This window comes from Scyliorhinus canicula, chromosome 28, assembly GCF_902713615.1.
Source record: "Scyliorhinus canicula chromosome 28, sScyCan1.1, whole genome shotgun sequence".
Lineage (NCBI taxonomy): Eukaryota > Metazoa > Chordata > Chondrichthyes > Carcharhiniformes > Scyliorhinidae > Scyliorhinus > Scyliorhinus canicula.
In genome coordinates, this window is record NC_052173.1 from 3,173,730 (window position 1) to 3,188,231 (window position 14,502).

Here is a 14,502-nt window from a genome sequence, read left to right on the forward strand (position 1 = left end):
CCCTCTCAGTTATCAAAGAGCACTATTGAATGGAAAAGCAAGCACATTATAGGGTAAGAGAGATGCTAGGATTAGTTAGTTCATACATTTAATAGTACTTACTGAATGCAGAATACAAAACCTGTGGGCAGTCCTGCACATTAAGCAAGTGAACATCTAAAAGATCAAACCATTTAACAGATGATGCTGAACAGTATTAGTTAAGATTCTATCAGTTGTCTGCAGAACACTAACACACAATCTACTTCGTTTATGACTAGAGTAAAATGTTTGATCAGGGTTATTTTGCAGAGGTCCGCCGTTACCCACCTCACTCTCGGTCAATGGTGCCATTATTTTAACCAGCTTCTTTGCTGCAGTTCTGAAAAAGAAATACTTTCAGAATTTATGATGGAAGGAGCTGAACATCACTTTAAGTTCAACTTAAATAGTTAATGAGCATCAAAAATTGTTTTCATTATTTTGAGTTAGGAATCATAAATCACACTTGCATAATGCCCAGAAACTTTATTCATCAAGCCACGGCAGTAGGGGTCTAGGAATAGAACACTGACTCTCATTCAGAAGACATAATTTTGAAATCCACACTGGATAACAATCTGATCCCGGCAGAGCTTCAACAGGGCAGCACGGTAGCAGTGGTTAGCACAGTTGCTTCACAGCTCCAGGGTCCCAGGTTCGATTCCCGGCTTGGGTCATTGTCTGTGCGGAGTTTGCACGTTCTCCCAGTATCTGCGTGGGTTTCCTCTGGGTGATCCGGTTTCCTCCCACAGTCCAAAGACGTGCAGGTTAGGTGGATTGGCCATGATAAATTGCCCTTAGTGTCCAAAAAAGGTTAGGTGGGGTTATTGGGTTACGGGGATAGGGTGGAAGTGAGGGCTTAAGTTGAGTGTTCTTTCCAAGAGCCGGTGCAGACTCGATGGGCTGAATGGCCTCCTTCTGCACTGTAAATTCTATGATCTATGAGATTGCTGGAGGTAATAGTGGAGTAACAGATCACATGATAAGGAAGTGGTTTTGTTTGAGGATAAGCAATTGCACTGGCTGCTTTTAAACAACCAATGGAGAGCAACATGGGGACAACGGACACAGCTCAATTAATCTCCTCTTCCTAACTCGGACAGTCGCATTGCAAATCAAAATTAAGATTGGTCAGAGGGTGGTGGCGCAGCTGAATAGAAAAATAATTGAAAAACGATTAGACTTCAAAAGTTCATCATTACAGCTTTTAACATTAAATACCCCATGATTAACACTGGTCTATAAAGGTCATTTCTGACTTGGAGTCATCCATGAAACCACAGACCTTCTCATCACTTTGGTGTACCAAGAGTGAAGGTACTTAACTTTCAACATGACAAAAACACATAGCTTTCTGCAAGAATCTGGCCAGCAATGTTCACTGGTCATATCTGATGCACAGTCATGAAGTTAAGCAGCCCTGCTTAAAGTAGAAATTAGAATGTTTCCCAGTACGTGGCAGAAAAATCAGCTCTTGGATATGTAGACTGAGTCTCTACTGTCGCAGTGCTCTTGGAACAAATGGCAAGATACAGTGCTAAATCATTTCAATGCAATTGGTTAATATTTACTCTTCTGGTTCTTTGACAGCAACGGTTTGACTCTGAGCTTCTGGCTCAACCTTCTGCTGCTGCTGCTGTTGCTGCTGCTGCTCCTCCTCCTGTGTATAAAATGAAAAACATTAATTCTCTCAATAATGCAGTGTCTACACTTTTGATAGAATCTATAACTAAAATACTTTACCCTCATGTACTTGTTGAAATACACACAGGTGTGTATTCATGTTTTGTAATTTAATTGCAGCACAAGAAACCTGTTTTCCACAGAAACAAAGAACAGTACAGCATAGAAGGAAGCTATGCAGCTCATCAAGTCTGTGCTGACTCTTTCAAAGAGCAATGCAGTTAGCCCCACACCCTAGACTCTGTCCCCATCGCCTGCATTTTCTTTCTCCAAGTATTTATCCAATTCCCCTTTGTAGGTTATTATTTCCTTTCGGTAAGAAAGCGAATTTGGAATGCTCGCATAGGTACCTGATACAAATGCAATAGTCACCTTCAACAGGGAGTTAATAAATACTTGAAGGAGAAATGCAGAGATATGGGGAAAGAGTCAAGGGGCTCTGAAAGAGACAGCGCAGACTCAATGGGCTGAATAGCTTCCTTCTGTACTGTACTATTCTATAATTTTATTTCCAATGCGTAGTCTGAGACACAGAGACATGATGTTCCATCATTGAACTAGAGCTACCAGTCCTTTGATTTCTTTCAAAGAGTGCCAGCACTGGGCCAGCAACACTGTTTCCACATCCACATCTTTGACATGGTTATTTGATAGAGATGTTTACCCATGTGATGGCCCTTGTTCCAAGGACACCAGACAGCATCTGCGATGTATCCACCCAGCTCCAATTGGATGCAACAACCACGACAATGAAGCCCAAAAGTGCACAGTACTTCAAAACACAGTCTTACTGTGGGGTGGATTAATATCAGAATACTGACTTTCGTATTCTCTAAGTTCTGGCCCAGTATTGGAGTTCTTTTATAACCGTATCTAGTTCAAGTGCCGCAATTTACTTTCTCACCCAAATAAATTCTACAATCCACAATTTCTGAAACATTAATTGAATATATCCTGTATAATAAACCAAAATAAAGTTTAAACCATTCAATAATCTTGAGTGCATAGCTTGTTATCTCCAAACCGTAGGAGAATGGTGTTGCATAACAGACTCATAACTAAAACAGGCAATTCTACCCAATGGGCGAAGCCTAGCTAACTCAGATAGTCTCAAAAAGGAATACTTTCTCAGAACAAATCCTGACAGCTATAGGTTTCCAGAATTCAAGTAACCTTTATAAACTTCAGTACTTTGGTACTGTGCATCAACCTCAGCACAAACTGGAAAACAAATGACAAAACTGTACATTATTCAGACAGATAATGCAATTTCAGGGATCAAGTGAGGATTTGGATACTGTCATGCAATCTTTCCCAGGAACCCATTATTCCCTGGTACTGACCAGGACGGCACAGTGGTTAGCACTGCTGCCTCACCGCACCAGGGACCCAGGTTCAATTCCAGCCTTGGGCGACTTGCGTGGAATTTGCACTCTCTCCCCATGTCTGCGTGGGTTTCCTCCCACAGTGCAGACGTGCAGGTTCGGTGGATGAGCCATGCTCAATTTCCCCTTGTCCAGAGATGCAATAATAATAATCCCATATTCTTCATTAGTGTCACAAGTAGGCTTACATTAACACTGCAATATTACTGTGAAAAGCCCCTCGTCGCCACATGCACTGAGGGAGAATTCAGAATGTCCAATTCACCTGACAAACATGTCTTTCGGGACTTGTGGTGGGAAACAGGAGCACCCGGAGGAAACGGGGAGAATGTGCAAACTCCACATAGTGACCCAAGCTGGGAATTCAACCCGGGTCCCTGGCTCTGTGAAGCAACAATGCTAACCACAGTGCTACCATGCCGCCCGTGAGGGATAGGGTGGATGGAGGAGTGACTATGGGCGCTCTTTCGGAGAGCCGATGTAGACTCGATGGGCTGAATGGCTGCCTCCTGCACTGTAGGGATTGTATGAAAAACATGAATAGGAGCATGACTAGACCATATGGCCTCTTGAGTCTGCTCCGCAATTCAATAGATCATGGCTGACCTACTTCAACTACACACCCCCAAAGATCTGATTAGTCTTGAATATACTCGGCAGCACGGTAGCATGGTGGTTAGCATAAATGCTTCACAGCGCCAGGGTCCCAGGTTCGATTCCCGGCTTGGGTCACTGTCTGTGCGGAGTCTGCACGTCCTCCCCGTGTCTGCGTGGGTTTCACCCCCACAACCCAAAGATGTGCAGGGTAGGTAAATTGCCCCTAATCGGAAAAAAACAGTTGGGTACTCTAAATTTATATTTTTAAAAAATAAATAAAAATAAACTAAACTAAAAGAAAACCAAAACTTATTAGAGAAAAAATGAAACAGACTGCATAGCATGTGAAATTACAATGTGCATTGGCCATAAGTGCAGAAATGTCATCTTCACTGTGAATACTGCCAGTGAATTGAGTGACTTTGGCAGAATCTCAGAAGCATGTTCACCCAGCTATGACAACCATATATTTCTGATGACGTTAAAAAATTCTAGAAAAGCAACATGAAGAATTCTACCTCTGTATCTTCAGCTAGAACATCCTCTTCATTCACTTCTTCCTCAGCTGTAAAACAAATGAGTGGATTGATACTGGACCTCAAAACTAATTTGGAACTGCAACAAAGGAGCAAGGACTTGTATCTAACAATGATTTATCTATGAATTTCAGTTGTTACTCTACTAGAGGCCCTGCTTAGTAAATTACTAGAACAGTGACAAAAATAGACGGAAGCAAAGTACAATACAATTTCCCCAAGGGGGTTCAGAAAAGTGATTATATTAAGAGTTCACATTAAAAGTCCTTGCCCTCCAGTACAGAAAGCGATGGCATGAAGTATATCGCATCCCTTGAATAACATGTACAGCATGCCTATGTTTCAGAGTGCAATGTTAAATTTTCCATGCAAGGGCAGCACGGTGGCCTAGTGGTTAGCACAACCGCCTCATGGCGCTGAGGTCCCAGGTTCGATCCCGGCTCTGGGTCACTGTCCGTGTGGAGTTTGCACATTCTCCCCATGTCTGCGTGGGTTTCGCCCCCACAACCCAAAAATGTACAGAGTAGGTGGATTGGCCATGCTAAATTGCCCCTTAATTGGAAAAAATAATTGGGTAATCTAAATTTAAAAAAAACTTCCATGCAGATCCATGTTTTTTTCCATTAATCATCTGCTCTACAAGCCTCCCTCCCCTTCAAGGCATCAACAATGGTCACATTTCATGATCCTATCCACTCGCCCATTATTCATGTGATCAATCTCATTGGGCTAATAAACCAAAAGGAGACATCACAGCCAAGCCTGATCCTTTCCTAACTCAACATCCAAACAAATGCAGAGCTCGACGAACACTCAGGAACAAGGTCAATTTTATTTTCTGACCCAGAGGTGCCGAAGACACTAGTCCTCAAAATGTTACTTTTCTCTTCTCTCCAATGATGCTATCCGACCTGAGAGTTTCCAGTGCTTCTGTTGCAATACCCAACTCTTATCTAGCTGAGATCACTTATATCGGTAGATTGAAGACAAAACCTGGGTTCCTCCTGATATGCAGGTTCAACCGGGTAAACACATGTCACTGGGTATCCAAACATTAACTTTGGGGGAGGGGGTAAATGAAGTGCCATATTGTAAATGAAAGCAATTCAAAGCACACCTACTAAGTGTTACTGAGCACAAAACATCTTGTGCAGTTACAAAACACCCCTAAACGCATGCAGATATTAAAATGCACTTGCCACAGCGGCAGTGTTTAGCAATGCTGCCTCACGGCGCCGAGGACCCGGGTCTAATCCCAGCCCCAGGTCACTGTCCATGTGGAGTTTGCACATTCTCCCAGTGTCTGTGTGGGTCACTCCCACAACCCAAAGGTGTGCAGGTGGATTGGCCACATTAAATTGCCCCTTAATTGGAAAAAAAAAAGAATTGGGTTTTTAAAAAATGCACTTGGCCGTATAGTTTTAAAATAGAATCTCCACATCAGGACCTCAGTCTATAATAATTAATTTTAATATCCCTTTGATTTACTTGCTCCCCACCCACCCCACTAATTTAGATAAGAGTCAACTGAAAGACAGTACAAGTATATGGCCTGGAAAAGGTTAGTGCCCAAACAGTCTGGGAAGAAAAAACACAAAGCTAAAGCACCACAAAATATTATGAACCAATGTTAATTGAGAAAAACACTGGTGGAATGAGTAAAACCTAAACATCGGTACCCCAATATCAAGACATAATTTAAACAGTAACATTCAAAGAGAGGAGCTAATTCTAACCTTTTCTGGCTTGCTGCTTTAAAAAAAAAATTGGCTGATTAGGATTAAGTTTAAGAACATTAGTAAAAAGGGACAGCAATTCTATTAGACGTCTATATTAAATTAGTAGACTAGTCGTTTTCTTTTACGGATAAAAATGGATTTATAACTCAAGATACCAATCACAATGTGATTGAATTTGAACTTCCACACAAATATTTGTTCTATGGTTCTTTTGAAAAGCAAAACAGACAAATGAGGGCACAATTATGTATTGATTCTGCAGAATAAGGTCCCTGATTAAAGAGGAAGCTTATTCTGAAAATAACTACTTTGAATGTTTTAAGTATTCATCCCCTAGATGTTTTATGATCGAGATACTACTTAATGGCTGGTTAGCAGAGCCGTCATCTTTTCCATCATCAATACAAACAAATCCACAGGTATGTCATGGTTTGAAAGAAAACCGGTTAATGCATTTATAGTATTCCTTTCCATTCTTTGCTATACCAATGAAACCCTTGGGAATGGAGCAAAGTTCAGATTTTAGGTAAGAAAAAAAAAAAAATACCTGATGAGCACACAGGATTCAGCAAAAAGGAATAAAAACAGAAAATGCTGGAAATACTCAGGCACCACCAATTCTGTGTCAACGGTCATCGACCCGAAATGTTAGTTCGGTTTCTCACTCCACAAATGCTGCCTGACCTGCCAGGTATTTGTAGCATTTTCGGTTTTATTTCAGCATCTGCAGCAACTGCAGGGCTATAGTGATAGGGGACTCAATCGTAAGGGGAATAGACAGGCGGTTCTGCGGACGCAATCGAGACTCCAGGATGGTATGTTGCCTCCCTGGTGCAAGGGTCAAGGATGTCTCGGAGCGACTGCAGGACATTCTTTTGGGGGTGGGGGGGGGGGGGGGGGGGGGGGGGGGGGGGGAAGAGAGAGAGGAAGAGAGGGTGAACAGCCAGCTGTCCTGGTGCACATAGGCACCAAGATATAGGTAAAAAATAGTAAAGTAGGACCTCAAAAGGTAGTAATCTCAGGATTGCTACCAGTGCCACGAGCTAGTCAGAGTAGGAATGTCAGGATAGATAGGATGAGAACCGATGCAGGAAGTTGGAAGGTAGTAAAACAGGGACAGAAGCAAAAGGCAGTAAGGGGGAAAGTGTAAGGTAGAGAAGCCATAGTTAAAAATCAAAAAGGGCGACAGTACAAGGTACAGTGACTGAGGGGAGCTCAGTGAATAGGCCCAGTAATACTAAAAGGTATAAAACAGGAAGTAAAAACATTAATGGTAAGCAACGCAGCAGGTTGTTACATGAAGATATGGGGTCAACGACAAGGAAAATTAGGAGAAAAGTTAAAAGGAAATATCACTTTGGAGAGGTTACTGATCGAGGTGTTAAGATTCAAAACAGAGTTAAAAAAGCCAACATAAGTGTACTTTACCCGAATGCTCGTAGTATTCGGAATAAGGTTAATGAGTTGATGGCGCAAATCATCGTGAATGACTATGATTTAGTGGCCATTACTGAAACATGGTTAAAGGATGGTCAAGACTGGGAGTTAAATATCCGAGGGTATCAAACTATTCGGAAGGACAGAGTGGATGGTAAGGAAGGTGGTGTAGTTCTGTTATTTATGGATGACATCCGGGCAATAGTAAGGGATGACATCGGTGCTATGGAGGATAATGTTGAATCCATTTGGGTGGAAATCAGTAAAGCAAGGTGAAAGTCACTGATAGGAGTCGTCTATAGGCCACCAAATAGTAACATTATGGTGGGGCAGGCAATAAACAAAGAAATAACTGATGCATGTAGAAATGGTACAGCAGTTATCATGGGGGATTTTAATCTACATGTCGATAGGTTTAACGAGGTTGGTCAAGGCAGCCTTGATGAAGAGTTTATAGAATGTATCCGCGATAGTTTCCTAGAACAGTATGTAATCATAGAATTTACAGTGCAGAAGGAGGCCATTCAGCCCATCGAGTCTGCACCGGCTCTTGGAAAGAGCACCCTACCCAAGGTCAACAACTCCACCCTATCCCCATAACCCAGTAACCCCGCCCAACACCAAGGGCAATTTTGGACACTAAGGGCAATTTATCATGGCCAATCCACCTAACCTTCACATCTTTGGACTGTAGGAGGAAACCGGAGCACCCGGAGGAAACCCACGCACACACGGGGAGGATGTGCAGACTCCGCACAGACAGTGACCCAAGCCAGAATCGAACCTGGGACCCTGGAGCTGTGAAGCGATTGTGCTATCCACAATGCTACCGTGCTGCCCCTGCAATGCTACCGTGCTGCCCCTATGGAACCTACGAGGGAACAAGCGGTCCTAGATCTTGTCCTGTGTAATGAGACAGGATTGATTCATGATCTCACAGTTAGGGATCCTCTCGGAAGGAGCGATCACAATATGGTGGAATTTAAAATACAGATCGAGGGCGAGAAGGTAAAATCAAATACTCGTGTTTTGTGCTTAAACAAAGGAGATTACAATGGGATGAGAGAAGAGTGGGAGACTGGGAGCATAGACTTTATGGTGCAACAGTTGAGGAACAGTGGAGAACCTTCTAAGCGATTTTCACAGTGCTCAGCAAAAGGTTTATACCAACAAAAAAGGACGGTAGAAAGAGGGAAAATCGACTGTGGATATCTAAGGAAATAAGGGAGAGTATCAAATTGGAGGAAAAAGCATACAAAGTGGCAAAGATTAGTGGGAGACTAGAGGACTGGGAAATCTTTAGGGGGCAACAGAAAGCTACTAAAAAGCTATAAAGAGTAAGATAGATTATGAGAGCAAACTGGCTCAGAATATAAAAACAGATAGTAAAAGTTTCTACAAATATATAAAACAAAAAAAGAGTGGCTAAGGTAAATATTGGTCCTTTAGAGGATGAGAAGGGAGTTTTAATAATGGGACATGAGGAAATGGCTGAGGAACTGAACAGGTTTTTTGGGTCGGTCTTCACAGTGGAAGACACAAATAACATGCCAGTGACTGATAGAAATTAGGCTATGACAGGTGAGGACCTCGAGAGGATTGTTATCACTAAGGAGGGAGTAATGGGCAAGCTAATAGGGCTCAAGGTAGACAAGTCTCCTGGCCCTGATGGAATGCATCCCAGAGTGCATAAGATAAAGATGCATGGCATTAAGGGTAAAGTAGTAGCATGGATAGAGGATTGGTTAATTAATAGAAAGCAAAGATTGGGGATTTATGGGTGTTTCTCTGGTTGGCAATCAGTAGCTAGTGGTGTCCCTCAGGGATCAGTGTTGGGCCCACAATTTACATAGGTGATTTGGAGTTGGGGACCAAGGGCAACGTGTCCAAGTTTGCAGACGACACTAAGATGAGTGGTAAGTGTAAAGTGCAGAGGATACTGGAAGTTTGCAGAGGGATTTGGATAGGTTAAGTGAATGGGCTAGGGTGTGGCAGATGGAATACAATGTTGACAAATGTGAGGTTATCCATTTTGGTTGAAATAACAGCAAACACGATTATTATTTAAATGATAAAATATTAAAACATGCTGCTGTGCAGAAAGACCTGGGTGTGCTAGTGCATGAGTCGCAAAAAGTTCGTTTACAGGTGCAACAGGTGATTGAGGCAAATGGAATTTTGTCCTTCATTGCTAGAGGGATGGAGTTTAAGACGAGGGAGGTTATGTTGCAGTTGTATAAGGTGTTAGTGAGGCCACACCTGGAGTATTGTCAGTTTGGTCTCCTTACTTGAGAAAGGACTTACTGGCACTGGAGGGTGTGCAGAGGAGATTCACTAGGTTAATCCCAGAGTTGAAGGGGTTGGAATACGAGGTGAGGTTGAGTAGACTGGGACTGTACTCGTTGGAATTTAGAAGGATGAGTGGGGATCTTATAGAAACATATAAATTATGAAGGGAATAGATAGGATAGATGCGGGCAGGTTGTTTCCACTGGCGGGTGAAAGCAGAACTCGGGGACATAGCCTCAAAATAAGGGGAAGTAGATTTAGGACTGAGTTTCGGAGGAACTTCTTCACCCAAAGGGTTGTGAATCTATGGATTTCCTTGCATTGTGGACATCACAATTGCTTCACAGCTCCAGGGGTCAATTCCGGCTTGGGTCACTGTCTGTGCGGAGTCTGCACATCCTCCCTGTATGTGCGTGGGTTTCCTCCGGGTGCTCCGGTTTCCTCCCACTGTCCAAAGATGTGCAGGTTAGGTGGATTGGCCATGATAAATTGCCCTTAAGTGTCCAAAATTGCCCTTAGTATTGGGTGTGGTTACTGGGTTATGGGGATAGGGTGGAGGTGTTGACCTTGGGTAGGGTGCTCTTTCCAAGAGCCGGTGCAGACTCGATGGGCCAAATGGCCTCCTTCTGCACTGTAAATTCTATCTATCTATGATGAAGCAGTAGAGGCTCCTTCATTAAATGTTTTTAAGATAAAGATAGATAGTTTTTTGAAGAATAAAGGGATTAAGGGTTATGGTGTTCGGGCCGGAAAGTGAAGCTGAGTCCACAAAGATCAGCCATGATCTCATTGAATGGCGGAGCAGGCTCGAGGGGCCAGATGGCATACTCCTGCTCCTAGTTCTTATGATATTGCTTGAAACCATGAATTGTGAACACAGCAATTTAATTCTAACAATAATCTGGAACCAGCATTTTACATGAATCTAATGTGCCGATAAAATACACAGTAAAAATTCACATCGAGAAAACTAAAAATTAAACCAAAGTATTCTTTTCTCAACCCCACTCCTCTAAAGTGGTCACTTTCAACAGAGGTGGGCTGCAAGAATTGCAGTCTAACCCAAAATCCCTGGCAGCTCAGTACAAGGACACACAACAAGATAAATACAGTAAAAGAAAACCTTTTGGCCCATTTCACACTCATTTAAACATCTACAGTCCTGGCAAAGCATCCCACAAATAATTTCAGCACTTTTTCCGTCTCTCTCCTAAGTGAAAGTCCATAGGGGCTGTTTTAGCTCACTGGGCTAAATCGCTGGCTTTTAAAGCAGACCAAGCAGGCCAGCAGCACGGTTCGATTCCTGTACCGGCCTCCCCGAACAGGTGCCGGAATGTGGCGACTAGGGGCTTTTCACAATAACTTCATTGAGGCCTACTCGTGACAATAAGCTATTTTCATTTTCATGTCTAATGTTGATCATTAGTGTGAAGTCCTACATTTGCCGTTCACTTGTTTGACAGTTTGCTTTACTTCCATGGAACATTTTGAAATAGATTTACTTCTTCTGCATTCACGATAAAATAACCATTATGTTCAGCAAACCTGACCTAGAAAGAGGACCAAGTGCACAAAACAGAACAGGATATACATTGTAGTTAAAAGATAACTGAAAGAGGGTGGTAATCTTTGGAATTCTCTACCACAGAATTATTGAGCATGTCCAAGGCAGAAATCGACAGATTTCTGGTTACAACTGACATAAAGGGATAAGGGGATAGTGGAGGGAAATGGCATAGAGGTAGATGATCAGCCACAATCTGCTTGAATGGCTCACTCCTGCACCTATATTCCTATTGAAGGAAAAATAGTAACCATTCATTTAATCATACTGTTTGAAATTACACAGAATAGAAAACCACTAAATTAATACAGAATTCCAACAGAAAAATAGCCACAACTGGAAATAAAATGACATTATAACCTTGAAGGATGCAACTCAAGCACTTTGATCAACTGGCCCCAAGACTACTACCTGCAATGAAGATTCCCTTTCATTCAGAGATTAGCCAATGATTTGAAATTCAATGTAATGCCTTCTAACATCGGACTCAAAGATTGATGCTTTGCAAGTTCAACATACTTTGAATAACAAAAAATCATAATTATGCACAAACTCATGGATTAATATGTATTTTAAAAATATTGTTTGGAATTATATAGCAGTCATGATTTTACCATGTTCTTCCAGGTAAGCCTGCAGTCTTTGGATGAGATCCTGCTTGTTTCCTTTAGTATCCAGCTCTCTTGAAGCACACTCTTGTCTCAGTTCAGTCAACTAAAACACAATGAAAACAGAGAGTCAGACCACAGAGGTTTACAGGAAAGGCAGCAAATCATTCAGGTTTGTGCTAGATCTTGACAAGAGGGTAGTACTGTGGCACAATGGTTAGCACGTTTGCCTCGCAACACCCAGGTTCAATTCCGGCCATGGGTGACTGCGTGGAGTTTGCTCGCTCTCCCCGGTTTCTTCCCACAGTCCAAAGATGTACAGGTTAGATGGGGTTAGGGATTGTATGGAGATCAATCCAAAACCATGTGCTCCCTTCCCATAGCCATGCGTCAATCCAAAAAGATTCCCAGCACCCTTCTCCCAAAAGAAATCCAAAATTAATCCACTCCCTAAATTCCTCTCCTTAAGATGTTCATGCAACTTCCCCCCGCCCCCCCCCCCCCCCCCCCCAACCCAATGGTCTCTGCCTCAACCACTCCCAAAGCTAAGCATTCTGTACTCTTGACTCGAAAGAAATTTCTAACTTCCCTACTCGTTCGAGAGTTTAAAATTGATGACTCACCACCAACTGCATAACCACAAGGTAATATCTTTTCTACTCATACTGTTGGGGGCCGCTCTTAATTTTAAAAACCTCAAACAAAATTGCCTCAACTTCTCTGCTCCCGCTGAGACAGCCCCACATCATAAAATTTCCTATCCCTGTATCGACATCAACTCTATAGCTTCAACGTTTTATTTTAAATGGGCATTCTAAACTGCAGTCCTTTAGCTGTGGATTAACCAATGGCTTACATATGCTTATCTGTGCTCTTGTACCATCCCCTCCATTTACAATACCAAAAGGGTTTGTTTGCATTGTTTTGTCTGCCTGTTCGGGGAATAATTTTGGAATAGCTGTAGTGTCGTGTCCAGTGGGGCAGCCCAAACCCACACCAAATAACAGGGCACAGAGCAGGGGGCAGCTTCCTGCTCGAAAGTGGCGTGTGGCTTCCCTGGATGGTGCACTCAGCCACTCGGCCATTGTGGAAACCATGTGTTTCTCACAATGCGGCACTCGGAATATTTCCCGCACAATTAAGTTGCTTCAAAGATTCAGGGCATTTTAGAACAGCAGCCGGGGGGGGGGGGGGGGACAACCCCCACCTTTCAGACCCAGAGAGAAAAAAATCCAGCCGGCGAGTCTGCAGAGAATTGGCGGGAGGGAATGGGAATGGAGAAGCTGAAGCGCAGGGGAGTCACTCACTCAGAAAGCCTTCACCCTGACCGCGGACACCGCTCCCGCCATGCCGCCATCCCTCCGACTCTCTTTACCTTCAATTTGCTGATATCCACCGCCGTCCTGTCCGCCATCTTGCCAGGCTCTTCCCCGCTCGCGGCGCGTCCAATAGACAACCTCCTTACTCACTACTCAGCAAGCCGCCTCGCCATTGGCTCGGAAGAGGCGGTGTCAGCTCAATCTCCTGTTGCTATGGGGACCTGAGAGGGAGGGGGGAGGGGAGATGGATAAATAAATTATATGGGGAAGAAAATAGGGCAAAGGCCTAGTATAACATTGCCCAACATTTAAGGACAAATAACAGCAGGATTGGAATTTTAAAATTGGACAGAATTTTGGTCATGTGGCAACAGTCTGAAGCTGTTTTAGATTAGCGGCAGAAACTTATGTAAAGATGTATTGCCCTCTCACCATGAAATAATGCTAACTTTGTATTTTATCATTCTGTAGTAATCCACAGGAGGCAGGAGTTCCGTCACCACACTAATATTTATTTACAATAATGATATTACAGGAGCAGCTACAAACAGTGCTGCTAGCAGTCTAGTCAACTTAAGACTGGCTCACAAAGCCTACACAGGTGATTATATGGCCCCCCTCAATGAGCTATCATTGAGGGAGCTCATACTCCAACTGGCCAACCAATAAAGCCAATTGGAGTTCATTACACTCCTCCCCCTCAAGGTCCAAGGAATTCCTGCCAGCTGGCATTCCTCTGAGCTTCTTCCTGCTCCTCATGTCTGGGTCTGTCACCTCTGTGTCGTCCGCCGGGTCGTTCTCCGAAGTGGGCGGGGTGGAGCTTATAGGTGCCCGTCTTTTCCTTGACGACCTCCTTGGAAGTTGTTCTTCCTCCTCCGTGGGGAGAGGTGTTGCGGCGGCCTCGTCGAGCGTGTCCATCTCCGACTTTGACGACTGGATGACGGGGTCTGGAGAAATTGCTCGGGGCTGGGGTGTGGGTATCCTTTCCGTCTGGGCTATCCCAGCTTGAGGCGGTCCTGCTTCGCCTGCCTTATTTGGTCTAGGTGTTTCTTCAGCACCTTACCTCCTATTGAAACCTCATAGGATATGGGCCCTGTTTGGGACTCTACCGTGCCTTTGACCCACGTTGGTCCATTCCCATAATTCTTGACCCAAACCGGTGCCCCCACCTGGAAATGTCTCTGCTGCTGACTATTATCATGCCCCCTGCGTTGGGCCTCCTGTTGTTTCTCCACTTTCCCCGTTAAATTTGGGAAAAGGAGACTCAGCCTCGTTCGCAGCCGCCTTCCCATTAAGAGTTCAGCCGGCGGTATGCCCGTTGTGG

The 14,502-nt window shown here is 43.6% G+C and overlaps 2 protein-coding genes across 3 annotated transcripts in view; both read right to left on the reverse strand.

Moving 5' to 3' along the window:
• Positions 1 to 13,273, reverse strand: part of LOC119958080 (SAP domain containing ribonucleoprotein) — a 45,197-nt gene extending 31,924 nt beyond the window's left edge. The window contains exons 1-3 of the mRNA XM_038786306.1: positions 13,235 to 13,273; positions 11,866 to 11,965; positions 4,205 to 4,251 (exon numbers count right to left, since the gene is read on the reverse strand). Of these exons, the coding sequence (XP_038642234.1) occupies positions 4,205 to 4,251; positions 11,866 to 11,965; positions 13,235 to 13,273 (186 nt within the window). The remainder of the gene's footprint in view (positions 1 to 4,204; positions 4,252 to 11,865; positions 11,966 to 13,234) is intronic.
• pan2 (poly(A) specific ribonuclease subunit PAN2) overlaps positions 4,199 to 14,502 on the reverse strand; it is a 186,947-nt gene continuing 176,643 nt past the window's right edge. Inside the window, exons 25-27 of one of the 2 annotated variants that reach the window (XR_005458974.1) lie at positions 13,167 to 13,399; positions 11,866 to 11,965; positions 4,199 to 4,251 (exon numbers count right to left, since the gene is read on the reverse strand). The gene's annotated coding sequence lies outside the window, so the exon portion shown is untranslated. Of the gene's footprint in view, positions 4,252 to 11,865; positions 11,966 to 13,166; positions 13,400 to 14,502 lie in introns of those variants that run through there. The other variant, XR_005458973.1, reaches the window with a different exon arrangement.